Genomic DNA, 19548 nt, shown 5'->3' on the forward strand with positions numbered 1-19548 from the left:
CTGGAGTTAATGCATGGAATTCCGCCCCAGTAATTCTGTATGTGTTTGCCTTAAAAGCTTGTTCTGCTAAGCTGTTCCTCTTTGTTCTATTGTATTGTGTTGCACAGGGTGAACTCATGATCTAGACTGTAGAAAAGTGAGTAGATTTTCTGAAAGGGCATTTAGCGAAAGTAAAGTGGACCAGAATTTAAAAATTGAGAATATGCTATTTTATAGGAAATCTTTGAAATGTTAATTGTGCCTATGCAGTATCCTGAAAATGGAACTTTTGTTTGGAATGCCTTTTAAATAGCTGTGCACTTTCTGTACCCTAAATACAATGGTTCTATATTTGTAAGTTCTGTTCCTATATCTGCTAGTCCCACAAGATTTGGTTATGTCACTGTGTTAGTTGGGCTGATTAGTAATCCAGGGCTGCAGTCTGTGCCCATGATGATATAACAACTCATGGGACCAGAGAGGACACGACTAGTGGACAGCCAATAGGTAGCATGCACAACGACCTGGCAACGATGTAGACATTTAAAGAAAAAAATGATAAAAATCAGGGCCTGTCACATCGCATGACCATGGATTTAGGGAAGTAGTAAAGGGAGGGCCTTATATGAGAACTAATTATTATTGAAAGTAACCTATTGATTAGGTTTGTGGGGGTGGAAGTTGTGTTTAGCGTTTAGTAAGGAAGTATAAACAGTTTCAAGTTCATTTTTTGATTAAGGATATATTCACAGTATTACTTTGCTTTTCCTATTTCCTTAATAATATGCAACATCATTTGGAATGGGTTTATTTATTACTAAAATTAAGTGTTCTCTCTTCTTATACATTCATGTTCTGTATTTTATTGCCTTGCTTACAAATCACCATTGTTTGCCAGTGGTGAAAGGCATTTCCAATACCTTCATTGTTGTATGCTTTTTAGTCATTATTATTATATTTGTAGTATTGTTGGACTTCTGTATAAAATAATTTAGTGTATGCACTTTTCTTCCTGTACAGAAAAATCTTTTTTTTTTTTTTTAGTTTATAGAACTAAAGAAAAATCTTTTTTATCCACACTACCCTCATTTTTAAGAATACTCCTTTATAGGATACCTAATATACATTTTCTTTCAGCGTGTGTATTGGCATTAATTAGGATCACAAAGTAAGGGAACAAAAACACCTGATTTAAATTGTTTTAAAATGGAAAGTAAATACCTATTTTTTTCTATTTCTATGCCATACTTTATGAATCAGAAGACACAAACGCCCCATATGACTTATACATAAATACAATACATCTGCATTTATTTTTATAGTAATTTGCATACCAATTATAAATATAGCAAAGTGTTCTGTTTTTATTGCCTTTTATTTTCACTATATAGCCATTATCATTATAATTCTGCCTTAGTGAGGCAGCAAGAATGTCATCCACCAGCCTTCAAGGTCACTTGTTTTATTTCCTAAAATCGCTCTTCATTTTATTAGCTTCATTTTGTGTTTCTAGCTGCAAGTGTAGATTTTGCTTTTTTTTTTTTTTTTTTCATTCAGAATAATATATTACTTTTATGCTCTTACAAATTATTCAGCTGAAAATATCCTATAGCTGGTATGACAGATTTACCAGAAACCAGTAGTTATTCTAAGCACGATAACTTCAGCTTCTATTGCATTAGATTAATAATGGTGATATCTCTTTCTTGTCTCTGCTGTCTTTTAGAATATTACTTTCACTGCTGCATGTTGGTAATCTAACAGTCCAAACAAACATGTCATACCGTGCTCGAGAATCTGATGCATAGCTATACATTCAATGAAGTGTTATGAAAGTGGAAATTTATATGTTACTGCAGATAAACTAAACCTATTAAATATTTTTAACTGTGTGCTTTCTTCAATCAATAGTGTATTGTACTGTTATAATGCTTAAAATTACCAATCAGCACTTAATATATTACAAAATGATCCATATAGTTAAGAAAGTGAGGCTAGCATTTTTATCCTGCAACTAGACGGTCACCTGCTGTCAGGAAGCATGGACTGTGCACAGTACAATATAAAGATTATGGGGAAAATGTGGGCTTTGGTAAAATCGTTCCTTACAATTGTGTGATCTACATTTCTTTTGGGCTGTATCCTTGCCAAGATGACTTTTGGAAGAGTTTGAAAAATGATTGGGATGGATACATGAGATGCAGGAAGTTTAATATATTAAGCACTATTCAACCTACTTGCATTGCACTGGTGGAAATTTCATAATACTGGACATTTATAGTCTATTCACATGGTATATTTATACTTTAGACTGTTTATAGATCATATAATTAATTATGAGTGTTCAATATATATTTACTTTTTTAGAGTTATATGGAAATAATTCAAGCATTGGGAACTTTTCCTACATGAAGTAAATTGCCTCAGTAAGAGGTTTGCTTTATGTTCATACCCAGAAAAGATACAGAAGTACAAGGTACTTGAAGAAAAAATGGCTTGTCAAAATAATAATACATATCCAGAGATATCAGCAGCTAAAATTATATGCAAATCATAACTTTTCCTGTTTAGGTCAAGCTTGTCACAATCCTCTGTTGACTCATGGGCTTCTTTATTGGCTAATGATTACATTAAAACATGATAGGAAGGCCCTGGAAGTGATATGTAATGTTCCCAAACTTTATTCTGCCTCCCTTTATAGATTTGCTTATGTTGATGCAACATTTTCACAGAAAGCAATCTGCGCCTAAATGTGTTATTGTTTGTTAAATTTTAATTTGCAAGGTGGCACAGTGAAGACTTCAATGCAGTGATGGAAGCAGCCTTCTGTAGGTTGTCACGGTTGTGCTCCTGTTTGGTTTTGACTGCTCTCTGGTCCTCATATAGGTGTATTTTGTTTTCCCCTTGGTATTGCTTGAGCAGTGAAAAAGTTAGGAAAACTCCCCAATAGTAACACTAATAAAATGTTTACTTTAGTAGGGTATGGGAAGAACTATTGTCAATTTCTCATATCTTTTTGTGTCTGTGTTACAGATTTTCTCTCCAACAGCAGGTAAATCTTTCTAACAGGGCCCTGATAAATAGCAGTAAAAACCCATCAGGATTTCAAAAGTATTTGACTTGAAGTACAGTTCAAATACCGCTTGCTTATGACAACAACAACTTTCTTGGATCTTTTTTGTACATTAGTCCTTTTGTACATTATTGCTCCTCTAATCAACGACACCTTTACTAGCAGCTCTGTTGATTGGAGGGGATTCTGTTGAACCTAATAAAAGCTGTACCAGCTCTTTTGTATGTGAGAGCAATTAATATTATTACTATTAATATTAATAAACAGTATATTTATAGCACTAACATATTATGCAGTGCTGTACAATAAATACGGGTTGCAATGGACAGACAGATGCAGACAGTGACACAGGAGGAGGAGAGGGCCCACAATGGTTGGATGTTTTTACCTGCTGCCAGACCAGATATTTTAATCCTTTGCAGTTAAAACAATAAAAGAAAAGCATCTTTTTTAGTGTATATTCAGCCTGACAATATTAGTATATAGGGCTGACTTGGGCTTCATGTGAAATATCCCACTTAGGCTATCTACACACATGGGATAATTGTCGCTGAAAATCTTTTTTGTGATCATTTCTGGTGACAAATGATTAAATGAGTGCTGTACATACGGCACACATTCCGTTTTATGGAGAGAGGAGGATGAGTTAGCAGCACTCCGCTGTGCCCTTCTCTATTGAAATGGCCAGTGGTTGTTCCCGATCGGTCATTCATTGATCCACTGGAACAGATCAAAAAATTGTATTTGGGGATTGCTTTACACTTGTCAGATTTACGATATTGTGTACTTTACAGAGATGAAAGTGACTGTTCTTCTCTGGTGAGAATAATTTGATGTGTGTACACAGGAGGAAAATGTTTATTTTAGTGTTAATAATAAAAAATATTAAACCCACTGCAAACGTATAAAGTCAGTTTGAAAGTTAGCAGCAACACTAAATAGTGACAAACTGCATAAGCTTGCATTTTTTGGAGACTGAAAAAGCCCTTTCCTTCTGTCCTAAACTTCAATGCCCTGTTTATGAACCACTCATCAGCCAGTCTTGCAGCAGCAGGTATTTGCTGTTGGCTTTTTCTGTATGCCACCTGCTGCTGCTAACTTCATAGTTATCTTTGTACTTGTCCTTTCATCCAGATTCTTTTTCATCCAGTTGTACAGGAGGCTATAGTTCAAATGTAGACAGCAGATAAGTAAATGTAACCTTATACCTTGTGAGCAGAAATCCTTCTATTAATCCCAGTCTATAGTGTACCAGATCAGTTCTAGCCACAACCTCAGTTTTCCTACACAGGGTGAAGGAATTGGGGTTTGGGCTTTGTCTGGGTGATTCATTGATATTAGGTATAGCCTGTAAACGACCAATGTTCAATTCTTGTATTATTTTTTTTTTCTAATGTAAGACTTGAAATAAAAGTGTCCACACCATACAGACCGAACAATGTGAAGAAGAATTTCAACTCTATTGGTATAACGGGCCTGATGTATTAAAGCTCTCCAAGGCTGGAGAGAATACACTTTAATAGACATTAGTGAAGCTGGGTGATCAAGAAAACCTGGAACAGATTTCATCAAAGTCATTTGCTAGAAAATATTTTCAATCTTGGACCAGATCCATTTCAGATTTGCTGGATCACCCAGCCTCACTGATGAAAATGTATCCCCTCGAGCCTTGGTAAGTTTTAATAAATCAGATCCATTAGGTTACATTTACGTATTGCTGTACGTGAATTCACATATATGGTAATTGTGACAGATTTACACAAAAGAACTAGACACTGATTTAACCTAGGGGGCGCCAAAGTAATAAATAAGCTAAACTATAATTTGACCATATACTGGTAGTATGGCTTGTGACAGTGAAGGTGACATGGTCTGTTCATTCTCATAACAAAGTTTTTGAAAATAAGGATAAGTCAGGTGGAAAAAGTAGATCCTTTTCTACATTCACCATGAATTTTATTCCATGAATTATAATATGTTACAAATTAGAAAGCAGTAATACCAGCCTTTATAGAGCGTATGTCAGTGGAATCTCAGATATCTCATTTAATCTCAGATATTAAGGATCTGGTGTTTGCTTTCCTATTGACCTGTTGTCGTACCATCATGAGATGATCAAAAGGGCTCTTCAAAGGCCCTCTAAAATAAGGTTGTAGATGCCTATTAGTCTGGTGAGTGATTTTAAATCAGTCATTCCACTGTAAAGAAAATAATTACCAAGTGCTATTCTGATAACAGTTAAATCGTTCAAGATTTGGCAGCCCAGCAAATGTAATCCAAGAGCTGACTGTTTAAATGTAAAAATAAGTTTTAATGAAACCCAATGTTTACACTGCTGGATTCTCAGGCAACTTTTGCAATAGCTGAAATCAAAGTGCATTCATTTACATTCAGGGATTGCACCAATGAAATATCCATGAGTTGTGCAAAGTAAAAACCTTTGTTATTCAACATATAAACGAAGCCCAGGCCTTCTTGTAAATGTGTCATGGACTAATGAATCAAAGGTTGCTTGGCCAGAATGAAAGTAGATTTATTTAGGGCAAACCAGAGATAGCTTCTCAGGAGAAAAACCTCATACCAACTGTAAAGCATGGTGATAGAATTATTTGGGGTTGCTTTGCTGCTTCATGGTCTAAGGAGCTTGAAGTCATGGAGGTCAAAAGAAAAATTGTTGTGAGAAACCCATATTTTAAATTTCTGGAGAAAAATATAACTACTTTATTTAGGATTGTTTCATTGTTATGATTACATGTTTCAGGGAAGCAAAATGAGGATTAAGTAATGAAAAAAGGAAAAATGGTGACTTTGTCATAGATCATACAAAGAAGGGTTCTGCAGTAATAAAATCTACAAATAAATCAGCAGTCACAATACATCGACACATCAAGTTCATGAACTCAGCTTATATCTATTTATGCATTCCTCAGGGATTTAGAGTGTCAGTCCATTAGTTTACACCAGTATGAGGTTATATTTCATCCAGTTATTTATTCATTTATGGAAATGGATCTAGGATATATTCCGGAATATCATTAGCACATATTTGACACAAGCTCACATATGGAGTATCCATTTATGAAGTTTCAAATATTTTGTCGGTTCCGTAACACGCCGTTTTTTTAAATTATTGATAATTACAGGTAGCCCACAAGTTAAGGACATCCAACATACAAATGATTCCTAGATACGAACGGGGATTCCCTGCTTACTCGTGTGCAGGACGGAGGCTTGATGGGGCGGTTCGCTGCCTGCCCACCATGCCCCCACCCTGCAGCTACTGCTCCTGACTGTACAGAGCCTGCATGGGGTGGGGGGGGGGCGTTTCACTGCCTGCCCACCACACATCAGTGAAGGTGACAGTGTGGAGGGCAGGTGCTGAACGACCTCTCTCTGCCCCCATTTATTCTCATAAGGAAGCCTGATTGTGCTGTATGAACATAGCAGGAAGTTGTCTCTCGTCAGTACAGTACACCAGACATGCTGACTAGTGGTGCCTTTCTGCTGTGACAGTGTGTACTGTACAGTGCTGTGCAGAAGAGCTCATCTTCACCCTCTTCATCCTTTTCCCCAACTCTATAAAGTTCTACCAACATTGTTCAAGGCTGTACTCTATTTGGAAATGTTTAAGCATTTACTGTGCATGCACAGAAAGGTAAAAATAAATAATATCTTGAGACAATGTTGAGACAAACATCTGTCCTAATTGCATTTAATAAAATAATGTACCTGTCCCGACTTACATACAAATTGAACTTAAGAACAAACCTATAGTCCCTGCCTCCTATGTAACCCATAGACTACCTGTATCTATAATTGTGAAGGGTTCAATCTTTGATTGCTCATGTATCACAGCGTATGCAAACACCAAATCTTGTAACAGTAGCGCATAACCCTTGTGCCGCTGTGACATTTATTAGGAGTGTTTATTCAGTTGGGTTCAATATTATGAGCTTTTTTTGATATATTACCTGTCTCAGAAGTTATTGTGGTAAACAGTGTTGCACAATTATTAGTTCACACTGCTAATTTTGTTTTTTTATTTTGTGGCGGGAGATTACTGAACTTTTGTAAAATTTTGGCAATAAATACATGTACATTGTTTGATAATCATGTTATAATTCAGTTTAATATAGGTGATGGTTTTTTAAATTGATGGCATCATACTATAATGCTAGTATACTATGGTGTGGTGGAAACTGTAAGTGTTTCTATAAATATCTACCTGTCTAGATATCCACAAAATATAAACGTGTTTGTGAAGCATTGCCTCAACATAGGTCTCTAATTATAAAAACAGGTAATCAGACCTTCCCTTGTGGAAATTTTTCTGGTCAATGTGTGTCAATGACAGTAATGGTTTCCCACCAGGGAATGTTTGATTCATTGTTTTATAAATAGAGCCCATAGTGTTGTGCAATCTTATAATTTTTAGTAGCACATCCCATCGGTTCTATATTCACCTAAATGTGAAAGAACACAGGCTTATACATGGGTACATTTATAGCTTTTATTTCATTTTGTGCTTGTGCGTATATTAGTGTCTGTTTTTCTTATTGTTGCAGCTGTTTTCAGGAGAACATTCACGGAGGAACAAAAAAGATTGCTTATATTAAATATTTACTGTTTGGTATCATAGACATTTAAGATAAAGTTAAAAAACTATTGTTTGGTGTGTGGGTTTTTTTTTCATTACTATTTTTCAATTTCTTTTTTGAACATTTCAACAAAATAAATATTGTTTAAAAACCTCTGGACCCTGTGAGTCACTTTTTTTGAATTTCTTCAGCAGCAAGGCCATCTATATTTTATGGCCCTGTATGCAGTTATCTGATGCTGGTGTGGGAATCCTTCATGGGTTCCTTCTGGAACTGTAAATCACAGTGCTAGTGCAAATCCAGCAATTTGTCATTTTTCAGCACTGAGCTGCCTTGATAATAGAGCTAGGCAATCTTGTGCCAAATGATATTAAATCTAACCTTATAAATCTAGTGTTCCATTGCAGAAATTATACTATGCATTACATGTCACTGAATATGTTTTCTTTGTTCTTTTACTGTAAGACATTAAACAAAACAAATTACATACTGAGGACAAAAAAATAGTTTTTCAAATTTAGTTGTTTGCTTTCATGTATTTAGAGAGCTTTGCCGTTCATTTTTTTTTTTTTGTTCCAAACTCTACAATTATTAAAAAATATATATATATATATATATATATATATATATTCCTGCCACTTATAGATATAACATATACAAATGATAATCCAACTTCCCACTCCAGCCATGTACGCAATATTTTATTTGTACCTAAACCGCATTATAGCCAAGCCAATCTAGTAACTTTTACATTTTACCAACCTGAGAAAAGTTCTCTTAAAATTAGGCCAATGTCTATTGATGGAACTGTGCTAGAGTAAATGGAACATGACGGAGGGAAAATGTGTAAATGTTGCTCTTAGTTGTTGCTCTTATGTTTTCAGACATTTTCTGTACATAAAATGTAGGTTGGCTGTAAAGTGCGTGAAAGCTGCAGGTGATTTGCTAAAAGGCTCTAAATTTCTATACTTCTCCTATAACTACTCATTTAGGTTGTGATAACATGATGCCTTCTGAATAAAAGTATTTGATTTTTTTGTGTGGTAAAAGAAAAAAATCCAGCACATTAGTAATAACTAATTTTTGAAATTTGCAGGCTATTCATGTTACATTGAATGCACTCCAGTATTATATATCAGTAATATTTAGTGAACTACTTTTTGAAATATATATCAGGTTGAATATGATTCCAAAACATTAAATGATCCATTTTGTAGGCTTAAATATTATTGTAATTAACTATAACTGTGTCAAAGCTAAGCTATATCTTTTAAGAAAAGCCATGTGACACATTCAGACTATTGTTTCATATGAAAACTTTGATCTCAGGATAAGATTTGATATGATAGTTTGTTTCTGTGCAATTATTAGCTACTGTTACATTTTTGGGTTCAAAGGGATATTATAGACATGTCTGTGAAAAGGATTCATGTAAATAGATTGGCCATGTTTCTCCCATAGAGTTTAAAAATTTAAGGTTGTTGTGGGTGACAAACTGAGTGGGTATGGGGGTGGTGGTGGTTTAGGGCACCATTGTCCTAATTTACACAGGCTTCTGCACAGGCAGACAGTAGCCAAAGACATTATTCTGCTGCCCTTAATGAGCTGTCAGATTGGGAATTTTATAGATTACAAATACCAAGCTTTTCAGTTCATAAGCAACTAATTTTTATATTTGAGCGTCATATATATATATATATATATATATATATATATATATATATATATACTTAGTCGGGGGTGGCTTTAGATCGGAGTTAAATATTGTTTTTTAAAATAACATATGCATTTACTTTTATGTGTATCAATTTACAAACTTGAGAGACATTTGTGCAGTTTCTAAAATTTCTTTTCATCGGTTTTATGCCATTAGAAGTCCTCTAAAATACATTTTTATGTTTTTTTTTTTTGCAGGCATGATGTTGATATGGTAAGCTTGTACCACTAGCCAATCTGCCATGAACAACTCAGAGGGATTGCAGGAGGCAGAGGCCAATGATGAGCCTGGAAATGCAGACATCAATGAGTCTGTAGAAGCTGACCTTGAGCTCCCGGAAGCTGAAGAAGAGCAACATTCATATGCTTCCCCCAACTCCCGGCAGGAGCAGGAAAGACCATTTGGGCAGGATGAAGAAGGAACACTTGCTAGATCTGCTAGTACGGAAAGTGGGTTTCACAACCACACAGATACAGCTGAAGGGGATGTCATAGCAGGCCATGAAGATGGGTATGATTTGGACAGAGCTCAGGAAAATGAGGATGAAAATGCTTATGCTGTTCAATACAGGCCCGAGTCTGAGGAATATACAGAAAATGCAGAGGCTGAACATGGTGAGGCACTTCGTAACAGAACTCTACCCAATCACCTACATTTCCATGGTTTGGACCAAGAGGAAGCTATAAATGCAGCTTATTCTGGGTATGTCTACACACACCGATTATTTCACAGGGGTGAGGATGAACAATATGCTGAACCTTATGCAGACTATGGACTGCAAGAGCATGTTTATGAGGAGATAGGTGACACGCCAGATTTGGACATCCAAGAGGGTCTTCGACTCTATGAGCAGGAAAGGGAAGAGGCTGATAATTATAGGAAAGAAGCTCTAGGTGCTCGACTACATCATTATGATGAGCGGTCAGATGGTGAGTCTGATAGTCCTGAGAAAGAAGCAGAGTTTGCTCCATATCCAGGGATGGACAGTTATGAGCAAGAAGAAGACATTGATCAGATTGTAGCAGAGGTCAAACAAAGCATGAGTTCCCAAAGTCTTGACAAAGCTGCTGAGGACATGCCAGAATCTGAACAAAATTTGGATCTTGCTGACCCTTCTAAAGTTAGTGGAGGAGGTCATGTTACTAATGGCAACCTCTCTTCTGCCTCAAAGACTGCTGCTAATACTGGAGAAATAGTGCAAAGGTACAGTAAAGAAAAACGGGATGCCATCTCTCTTGCTATCAAAGACATTAAGGAGGCTATAGAGGAAGTAAAGACAAGGACAATACGTTCTCCATATACCCCTGATGAGCCAAAAGAACCTATTTGGGTAATGAGGCAGGATATCAGCCCAACAAAGGACTGTGATGATCAGAGACCACTAGGTGGAGATGTAAGTATGACTAATGGTCGTCTTCTGGTAAACTCGGTAATGGCCAAGTCTGTAAGATATAGTCATTCAGTAAATAATATAAAAAATATAAGCTATGAAGAAAGGTTACATGACTGCTTCCACTTTTTACTGCATGGTATTTCTCACGTTTATAAAGTTTGTATTGCAATGTCGGCCCTAAAAACTTTAAAAATCCAGTAAGAATGAAAAATGTAATGATGCCTCCTGAAAAAAAATATTTTGTATTTGTCCCCCTAGTGGATTATGCTAGCTCATTGGTGGGTTACATTTTTGGTAAACTTTTTTTTTATTTTATTTGGCAGATGTTTTTTTCTAATTTATTTTTAGCCCTCTAAAATATAAAAGGAAAGAGTAATGCTTTTTCTGGCAGTTTTGTATAGGCATAACTGTAAGTATTTATATTAAAAGTCTTAAAATTGGAGTACTTTAGGAAGAAGGTTTCTACTTTAAACAGCAGCAATGGGGGAAAACTACCTTTCATACTTACAAATATAAGCAACAAAACAATACATTTACACAAAATAATAATACATTACTTTTACTATTGTAAATGTGTAACAAGAGAGATGGAATACAATTATATACTTAGTGGTAGGTAGAGAAGATAAATGTAAGTGTATAGACAGTATGCAACATAAATATGTGTGATCTTTTTTTTTTTTTTTTTTTTTTTCCTAATTTTTTTTTAAAAAAATGGCAAACAAAGACTACATTTTTGACTGTTATGGCTGGTAGTGTGACCAATGAAAAAAATTGCCTCAACTACCTCCATATTATCCAAATTACTCTGAGAATTAAACTTTAGCAATTCTGTGCATTCAGCTTCAAAAAGCAAAATGTACCAGCGTACCCATATTCTTGGTAAATAAATTCTGTCAGCTGTAATATAGATTTAAAGAGCCATGAGTGTCCAAGTTTCTCTGTGATTTAGCGTCAAATTTTATATCCATATGGGTAGCACTTAGCCCTTGTTATGGCACTTTAGTGTCTATTAAACATGTTCCCTTAGGACAAAAGTGAGGTTAGTTGTAACAATGTCAAAAGAATCTCAGAAGACTAGTGTGATCTTTACAACCTTTGATGCTGAAATCAAACAATGTATGCATTCTATATATAAATCACTAAGGCTGGCTCTACACAGACTGTATCCCCAGCGATTAACCTTTAAAAGCCTAAATTCTTATGCCTTCCAATGGGCTAATCTACACCAGGGCTTTCCTTGAGGGCATTCCTCATTCCTTGAGGCCTGTTTTTGAGCATTATAGATAATTAATGTACAGCGCTGCGTAATATGTTGGCGCTATATAAATCCTGTTTATTAATAATAATAATGCTCCTTGCAACATTTTAAAAACTAAGACGCAGGGTAAATGCAGGTTAACGCATTCATTGATTTAAATGGGGACGTTTTCCAGAGGTTTACCGCATTTTTTTGCATTTATAAATGCTTGAAAACATAATCGCTGTAAAACGGGGCATAGCTGTTTTCCAGCGGTTTAAAGACAAGCTTTAAAATACCTGAATTTCAAACATGGGCTTTTAAAGCCTCAGGTTAAAACGCTGGGGAAACAGTCCGTGTAGACACAGTAATTATGGTAATGAATATTGTCAAACTTTTATTTCTATTTTTACTATGTAAAATCTCTCTTTTTGTGACCAATGTCACTAGATTAGAAAGTGCTGAGAACTTTAAAATATTGTGTTACACCAGTTAAGTACAAGAGAAGTCATAGTTCACTTAGTCAGACCAATAACCTTTTAATTAGTGTATGCGGTGACACAGGTGGATACTAATTGTGTTAGCCAGGGTTTAAATTAATTCCTGTTAGGCACAATAATAAATAATAATAAAACCCAGTATGATTAAAAAAATGCACTTTGAGTCTGAGAAAGCAACAGGTAAGTTACCATCTATAAACATATGATTAGCAACTACCGTATTTTTCGGCGTATAAGACGCACTTTTTCTTCCCCAAAACTGGGGGGGGAAAGTGGGTGCGTCCTATACGGCGAATGCAAGTTTTAAAAATAAATAAAACCGGTAACATACTTACCCGATACCGCGATCCCGCGATCCTGCGTGCTTCTGCGATCTTCTCTCCTCTCCTCCTGGCTGCAGTGCGTGTCCCCGCCTTTCTGCAGACCCAGCGAGGAGAAGCCTGCACACGCGATCCCGGAAGCAGGCTGAGAGACAAGCGTGCCCCCGCGATCCCGGAAGCAAGCCGGCGGAGAGAAACGGACCGGTAAGTGGGAAGGGATGATCAGCAGGGGATAAATAGGCACAGAGTGGGGAATTTATCCTCTTCTGATCACTCTGTGCCAATTTATCCCCTTCTGATCGCCCTGTGCCTATTCAACCCCTTCTGATCACTCTGTGCCAATTTATCAGAAGGGGTTGAATTGGCACAGGGTGATCAGAAGAGGATAAATTGGCACAGAGTGATCAGAAGGGGATGAATTGGCACAGGGCGATCAGCAGGGGATAAATTGGCACAGAGTGGGGAATTTATCCCCTTCTGATCACTCTGTGCCAATTTATCCCCTTCTGATCGCCCTGTGCCAATTCAACCGCTTCTGATCACTCTGTGCCAATTTATCAGATTACAGGGTGATCAGAAGTGGATAAATTGGCACAGAGTGATCAGAAGGGGATACATTGGCACAGGGTGATCAGAAGGGGAATAATCTTTTAGAATCTTTTTTTTCTAGATTTTCCTCCTTTAAAATTGGGTGCGTCTTATATATCCCGGAGCGTCTTATACGCCGAAAAATACGGTACCACACTGGACATGGGGCTAGTATTTATCATGCTAGGAAAAACCTACTACCATACTGGTAACCAGCATGCTGGACTCAATTATAACATTTACTATTCTGGTCACAGAGCTGGTACCACCTAGCTGAATACTGAGAAAGAAGTTGAAGACTTAAAATTGCAACAATCGCTGTGCTAACCACCTCTACCACTAGAGATTGACAACAACTAGCCATGGAATAGCTGCCAAAAATGGGCTGAAAAACAATGTTACTGTCAAGAAATATAACAGAGATGTTCAAGTATCAAAAAAAATTTCACACTTATAAGTGTATAATTACAGTGCCAGCTTCTTATCACAAAAATTATTCACAAAAGATTTTAACATTCTAATCATATTTTAAATATTCATATAACTATTTTATAAGGTCATCAGTAGTGTACTTATATTGTACCATGGGTTTATACTCAAGTCAGTATAGTTTCCCTGGTTTTTCAGGTAAAAGTAGGAACCCTGGTTTATATTTGAGTATAAACTAAAGGAATTGTGCATTGTTATTCTTTAATCTCCTCTTATGAATTAACAACGGAGTTCAACATTTACGATAACAAGTACACAAAACTAATATTTCTTATTCTCAGTTTTCTTCTTCTGTAGAAAGTCTTACCATTCCTGTGCTAGCTCCCTCATATCAAAGTAATGCCGCAGCATCCACTCATTCACTTGTGGCACTAATCAATAATGAATAAGGCAGATAACAAACATGCCTTACATTATTGAACAGGTTTCAGGTGCAGAATGAACTTTATAATAAATGAACTGGAAAGGTAAGTATAAATAAACCTTTTTTTTTTTTTTTAGAGCTGCGTAGCTGCTGGGTCCCTTGGTTTAAGCTCCATAAAACCATTGCTGTGGAATGGGCAGCAGTCTAAGCCATTTCTGAATTGTGTAGTTAACACTGCAAGTTTAATTGCATTAGGCAGATGGCTGTATGCTGATTCATCAGTGAGCCTGCACTGAAATGTTATTTTATTGCCTCATCTTCTGGAATATAAAATATGTGACATGAGCTATGCTACCTATGCAAAATAAATGTGCATAGGAGAAGTTTTGGGCACTGAGCTAGAAACCATCCAGTCAATTATTTTTTGATAACATAGCAGATGCCTTACTGTTTGTAAAGGAGGATGATTCAGGGTAATTAAATGTGTGACAATGTCATTTAATGTCCTTTAATAGAATGGGTTTATTTGCTTTTCTTTTCATAACTGGAACTTACATAAAAGTGAGTGTTAAGAATCCTATAAGCAGAGGAAAAAATTGCATACCTTGGGTTGTTCAGCTGATTTTACTTTTGTTGCATAGAAAAGATGCCTATAGGCTCAGTTGTAGCAACAAACCAGGCCCTGAAAGAGGAATGTTGTGCTTTTGAACCGCATTGATCTGCATTGAAAATGTTTAGGGCAGAGATCCACACTTGTTCTTCATGGAAATAAGGAGCTTCATAGCATAGAGCAGAGAGGCTTCAATGAAGGTAAAAAAAAGTTCATAGTACATGCTGTATGTGGATTCCTTTTGGGGCAGCACATGCTAAGACAGGTGTGTGTTACATGTGAATAAATTGAACTCATCACCTTTTTTTAACTTTGGATAGAGCGGACAAAGAAAAAAAAGAGACTATGCTGTTGCTTTATTAATTCATCCCATTGTCTTGCAATAAGTACATGTAGATACTATTGGCCTGAACTGCCCCTCTAAAATTAGGCTTAGGGAAGTAATTTTCCAAAACCTTTATTTCTTTAAGGTTCCTGTTTTCTTTAGGTCCTGTAGTTCAGTTTAGTTTCTACCTTAGCCAAGGACGCCCATTGTCTTATGATAAAATTATATTACATTTAAGTATGACATGGGAGACCCTTTCCTTCAATGGACATGATTTATTAAAGCTCTTCAAAGCTGGAGAGAATACACTTTCATCAGTGAACCTTAGTGATCCAGAAAATCTGGAATTGATTTGGTTTAGGATTAAATCCATTTGCTAACAAATATCAAATTACTTTTGGGAAATAAATTCCAGGTTTGCTGGATCACCCAGCTTCACTGATGAAAGTGTATCCTCTGCAGCCTTGGGGAGCTTTAAAAAATCAGGGTCAACAAGTCAGTAGATGTCTGCATGGTGTGTGTGCCTATCACACTCTCAAAGGCATCCTACAAAACTAGCATGGAGAAATTTTTTGTTGTTTTTTTTTAATTAATTTTCAGTGCCACATTGTACTTAAACATGCAATCTAGTTAAACATGCAATCTTTAGATTTTTCTTTAAGACAGCGTTAACTGCATACATAAAATCTTGGTTGTAAATGAAAGTACTTTAAGTTAGAAAATGTGGTAACTTTTGTTTTTGTTTAATATTTTGTTTTAAGGAATGTTGAGAAGGGATTTATATAGCTAAAAGTAGCTTATTATAATGCAGGTTGCTTGAATGATCCCTAAGAAGGTTTCATTAAAAATGAAAAGGTTGTATCTGAGCAGGTCTCAAATAACTGCCTTGTAACCTGTCTCCAATTACTTTTTCCTGCATTTGTGGGACTTCACGTTACTTCATCAGAGAGACATAGCCAGTGCCTTCTGCATGTCCATGGTTACAGTTCATGATCTATCATTCAGCTGTTACCATCACATTTCACCATGGAAAATTTTTGGACTTACCAAGCCGAATACGGGGATGACAATGTAAGTGACCAATAGTTAATAACTTTGACTTGTTTTTAGTGTCTGTTAGCACAGGTACTCTGAATACTGAGAACCAATGGATCACATGTAATGCAAATTACTAAAAAGCTTGCATTTACCCTAAAGTGTGTCGATAACCAAGAGTAAAGCTGCGTACACACGGCAAATTTTTCTCGCCCGATAATCGGTATCGGCCAATTATCGGGCGAAAATCTGCCGTGTGTACAGTCGGTCGTCGTCCGACGACCGTCCTGGCGGATCCATGGACGATGGACGACGACCGATCCTAATGAAAGGGAAGGGGAGAGCGCGCAGCAGGGTGCCGCTCCGTCGCTCTCCCCCTCCCCTCTCCATAGAGCATGAACGGTGCTGTATGTACAGCATCGTTCATGCATCTTGCAGTCTTTTCTCGTTGGAAAGGATCGTGAAAGATCCTTTCCAACGAGAAAAATTGCAGGTGTGTACGCATTTTAAATCTATGGCCTATCCAGCAAAACATGTTTGTGACTTGGCTTTAAAAGGAGTAGGAGTGTTTTTTCCACCTGCATTTGTGACTTTTCACATTCTAAGCTGATTAGGAATAAAAAAAACTGATAAAATGTGATAAAAAAAGTAGTCCTTGCTTCAGTGCTGCATTTCCTTCCTAGGCTGACAACTTCAACTCTATTGCTTTAACTTTTTTTAACTTGGTTTGATGCACTCTGTTGTTCCTAGAATGTGTGATAACACTTATGTGGACCTTGCATTGTCTGAGCAATATTCATCAGTATTTTATTTTTTTTGAGCAATGTAAACATAGAAGTTACAGCCTGAGGTTTCTCCAGAAACAGAAAGAAATTAGAAATATAGAATCGGAGGAATACAAGCATTGTCAATTTTAATCGTCTAACAGCAAGCTTCCACGGCTTGGTTGAGAAAGAGGTCAAATGCTTCAGAAAACTTGCATTAACAAAGGCATATGGTAAGCCAGACTATTATTGAGGTCTGGCTCACAGGTAAATGCAGACTTTAGGAATGGAGACTTTATCCTACCTAAGCTCTGTAAAGCCTCCCAACTATACAACCTGCAGAAAAACATATGAGAAAGGGAAATGTTCTTCTCAACCTCTTGAGCATCTCACCATGTGAATGTTAGAAACCTAGGTGGCACATTTTCTCTTATCCTGCCTTCTTGTGTCTCACTAAATAAACATTGGTCAAGCAATACAGGAATCCATAGCCTAATAGTATAAATACAATAGCCCTGTCACCAGTTGACCTGTTGTCCTTCATTGGACATCTTATGCTGGGTACCAACCAGTGAACACAGGAAACATGACATCTTGTCTGATCCAGATGTCCTTTAAAAATTTCTCTGAATGGCTCCGATATCTTACCCTAGTCCATTTGTTTTTGCTTCACATTGCCTTGAAAAAATGACTACTCACTGTCTATTGTATTCCAGCTATTGGCAGGGAGCATTGTAACATGATGCTCCTTACCTACCACTGTAACCTTGTGCATATATTTATTAGATAAATAAATAAATAATTTGTTTCCAATTTATGTCAGCTTTATAAGATTCTGTAACTACTTTTTGTTGTCTTTTAAAGTATAAACATTTAGAGGTCCAGCTGTCTATGTATTTCAAGAGACCCAATCCTCCTGACTTGGGCTATGTACATACATTAGAAAATTTTCGCCTGGGACAAATAATGGTAATTATCTTGGGTGAAAATCCAGCATGTACAGCGTCATTTAGCGATTGGATTTAGCAGATCACAGCACTTGTTTATCCTACTGTCATGGGAAACTATCATGTAAGATCATTTCCAGCAACTTGAATCTAACATGTGAAGCAAGCCTGTAAATGCAGTTTAGACACAAAACATCTGTAGTAATATTATTATTATTTGTAGTATTATTATTATTAATATTAATAAACAGGATTTATATAGCGCCAACATATTAGGCAGCGTTGTACATTAAATAGGGGTTGCAAATGACAGACTAGTACAGACAGTGAGACAGTGATAAATGTCTGTAAAGATATATATAGTTACCTAAATTAACAAATTGTGTGATTTTCTCCTTCATTCCATCATTATTATTGGTAGTGAATAAACACTCTTCCAAAAAAACAAAACAAGTATTTTCTGTTCACACATTTAATGTGAAATGGATTTCTTTTCAAGATCTAAATATTCAGTGTTTTCAGGTGAGAACATTTCCCTTGTACAGTACTGTATAAGTAAAGGGGTGTAGTGAGTTGAGATACAATGTTAGCAGTTCTTTAAACACAAGTTGTTTGTCTCAGGTCTATGGCAAATCCCCCCAAAATTAGGGGGTTTATTGACCATTATTCCCTATTTTCTGAGCCTATGAGGGAAGTGTAAAATACAGATCTCCTCTCTTTTAGGAAGCGTAATCTTGTTCACGATTTAAATGTGAGCTGTAATGGTTTCTTTTAGCCTATGCCATCACAGACTGGTAAGCTATACCAGGTGTAAGAATAGCAAAATTTTAACACACAAAAATACATGGTAATTCTGTTAGAAATTGTGTGTCTTTGTAAGTTTTTAGGAAATAAATTGAAATCTCAAACTAAAGTTCTATCTCTCCTCTATGAAATAAAAAGTAATATATTCTATGTATTTTATTAAAATGTTTGTCATTCAAATGGGTGAGAACATTTATAATAGATCTTAAAGAGGAACTATACAAAAAACAAAACAAAAACACACTTACCTTCAATCCTGCAGGGCAATCTGATCACTCCGGGGGTGTCCGGCATCTGGTCCCGCACCATCTCGGCATCCGTCCCAGAACCGGTGCTCTGGGCACCGCCATCTTCACCTTTTTTTTCGGTTCTTCATCCTTTGTCACCTGACCCAGGCGCAGGATCGGGTGACGTAAGACGAAATGAAAAAATTTGACGATCTCACTGCCCATGTGTGATATTGGCCTCCCGAGATGCCAGACGTAGGTATCCCGGGAGGCTTTGCGCTCCCATTCATTCTCAACCACCTAGGGAGCCGAAAATTAGAGGGTGTTGCACCTAAAAAAAAATTCACCTTATTTAAATGGGTTCTCTACCCTTTTATGTAAAGTAAACTTTTTGAGTATAGGTACGCTTTAAGTTTTTTTAAGTTTTCAGAGTTCTTCAAATAAAAGTTATGACATTAAATGTTTAAAAAATGTATCTTTTGATAAAAAAAAATGTGTTCTGGAACAAACACAGTTAGAATTCAGTTAGAGATATAATACTTTTCCCTGGCTTTTCAAGTTATCCACTTTTAATA

At 36.4% G+C, this 19548-nt stretch overlaps 1 protein-coding gene across 2 annotated transcripts in view; it reads left to right on the plus strand.

Moving 5' to 3' along the window:
• Positions 1–19548, plus strand: part of APBA1 (amyloid beta precursor protein binding family A member 1) — an 80363-nt gene that overhangs the window by 34367 nt on the left and 26448 nt on the right. For both annotated transcript variants that reach the window (XM_072404172.1, XM_072404170.1), the window contains exon 2: positions 9565–10760. In XM_072404172.1, the coding sequence (XP_072260273.1) occupies positions 9609–10760 (1152 nt within the window). In that variant the 5' untranslated portion in view covers positions 9565–9608. The remainder of the gene's footprint in view (positions 1–9564; positions 10761–19548) is intronic.

This window comes from Pyxicephalus adspersus, chromosome 3 (assembly GCF_032062135.1).
Source record: "Pyxicephalus adspersus chromosome 3, UCB_Pads_2.0, whole genome shotgun sequence".
Taxonomy (NCBI): domain Eukaryota; kingdom Metazoa; phylum Chordata; class Amphibia; order Anura; family Pyxicephalidae; genus Pyxicephalus; species Pyxicephalus adspersus.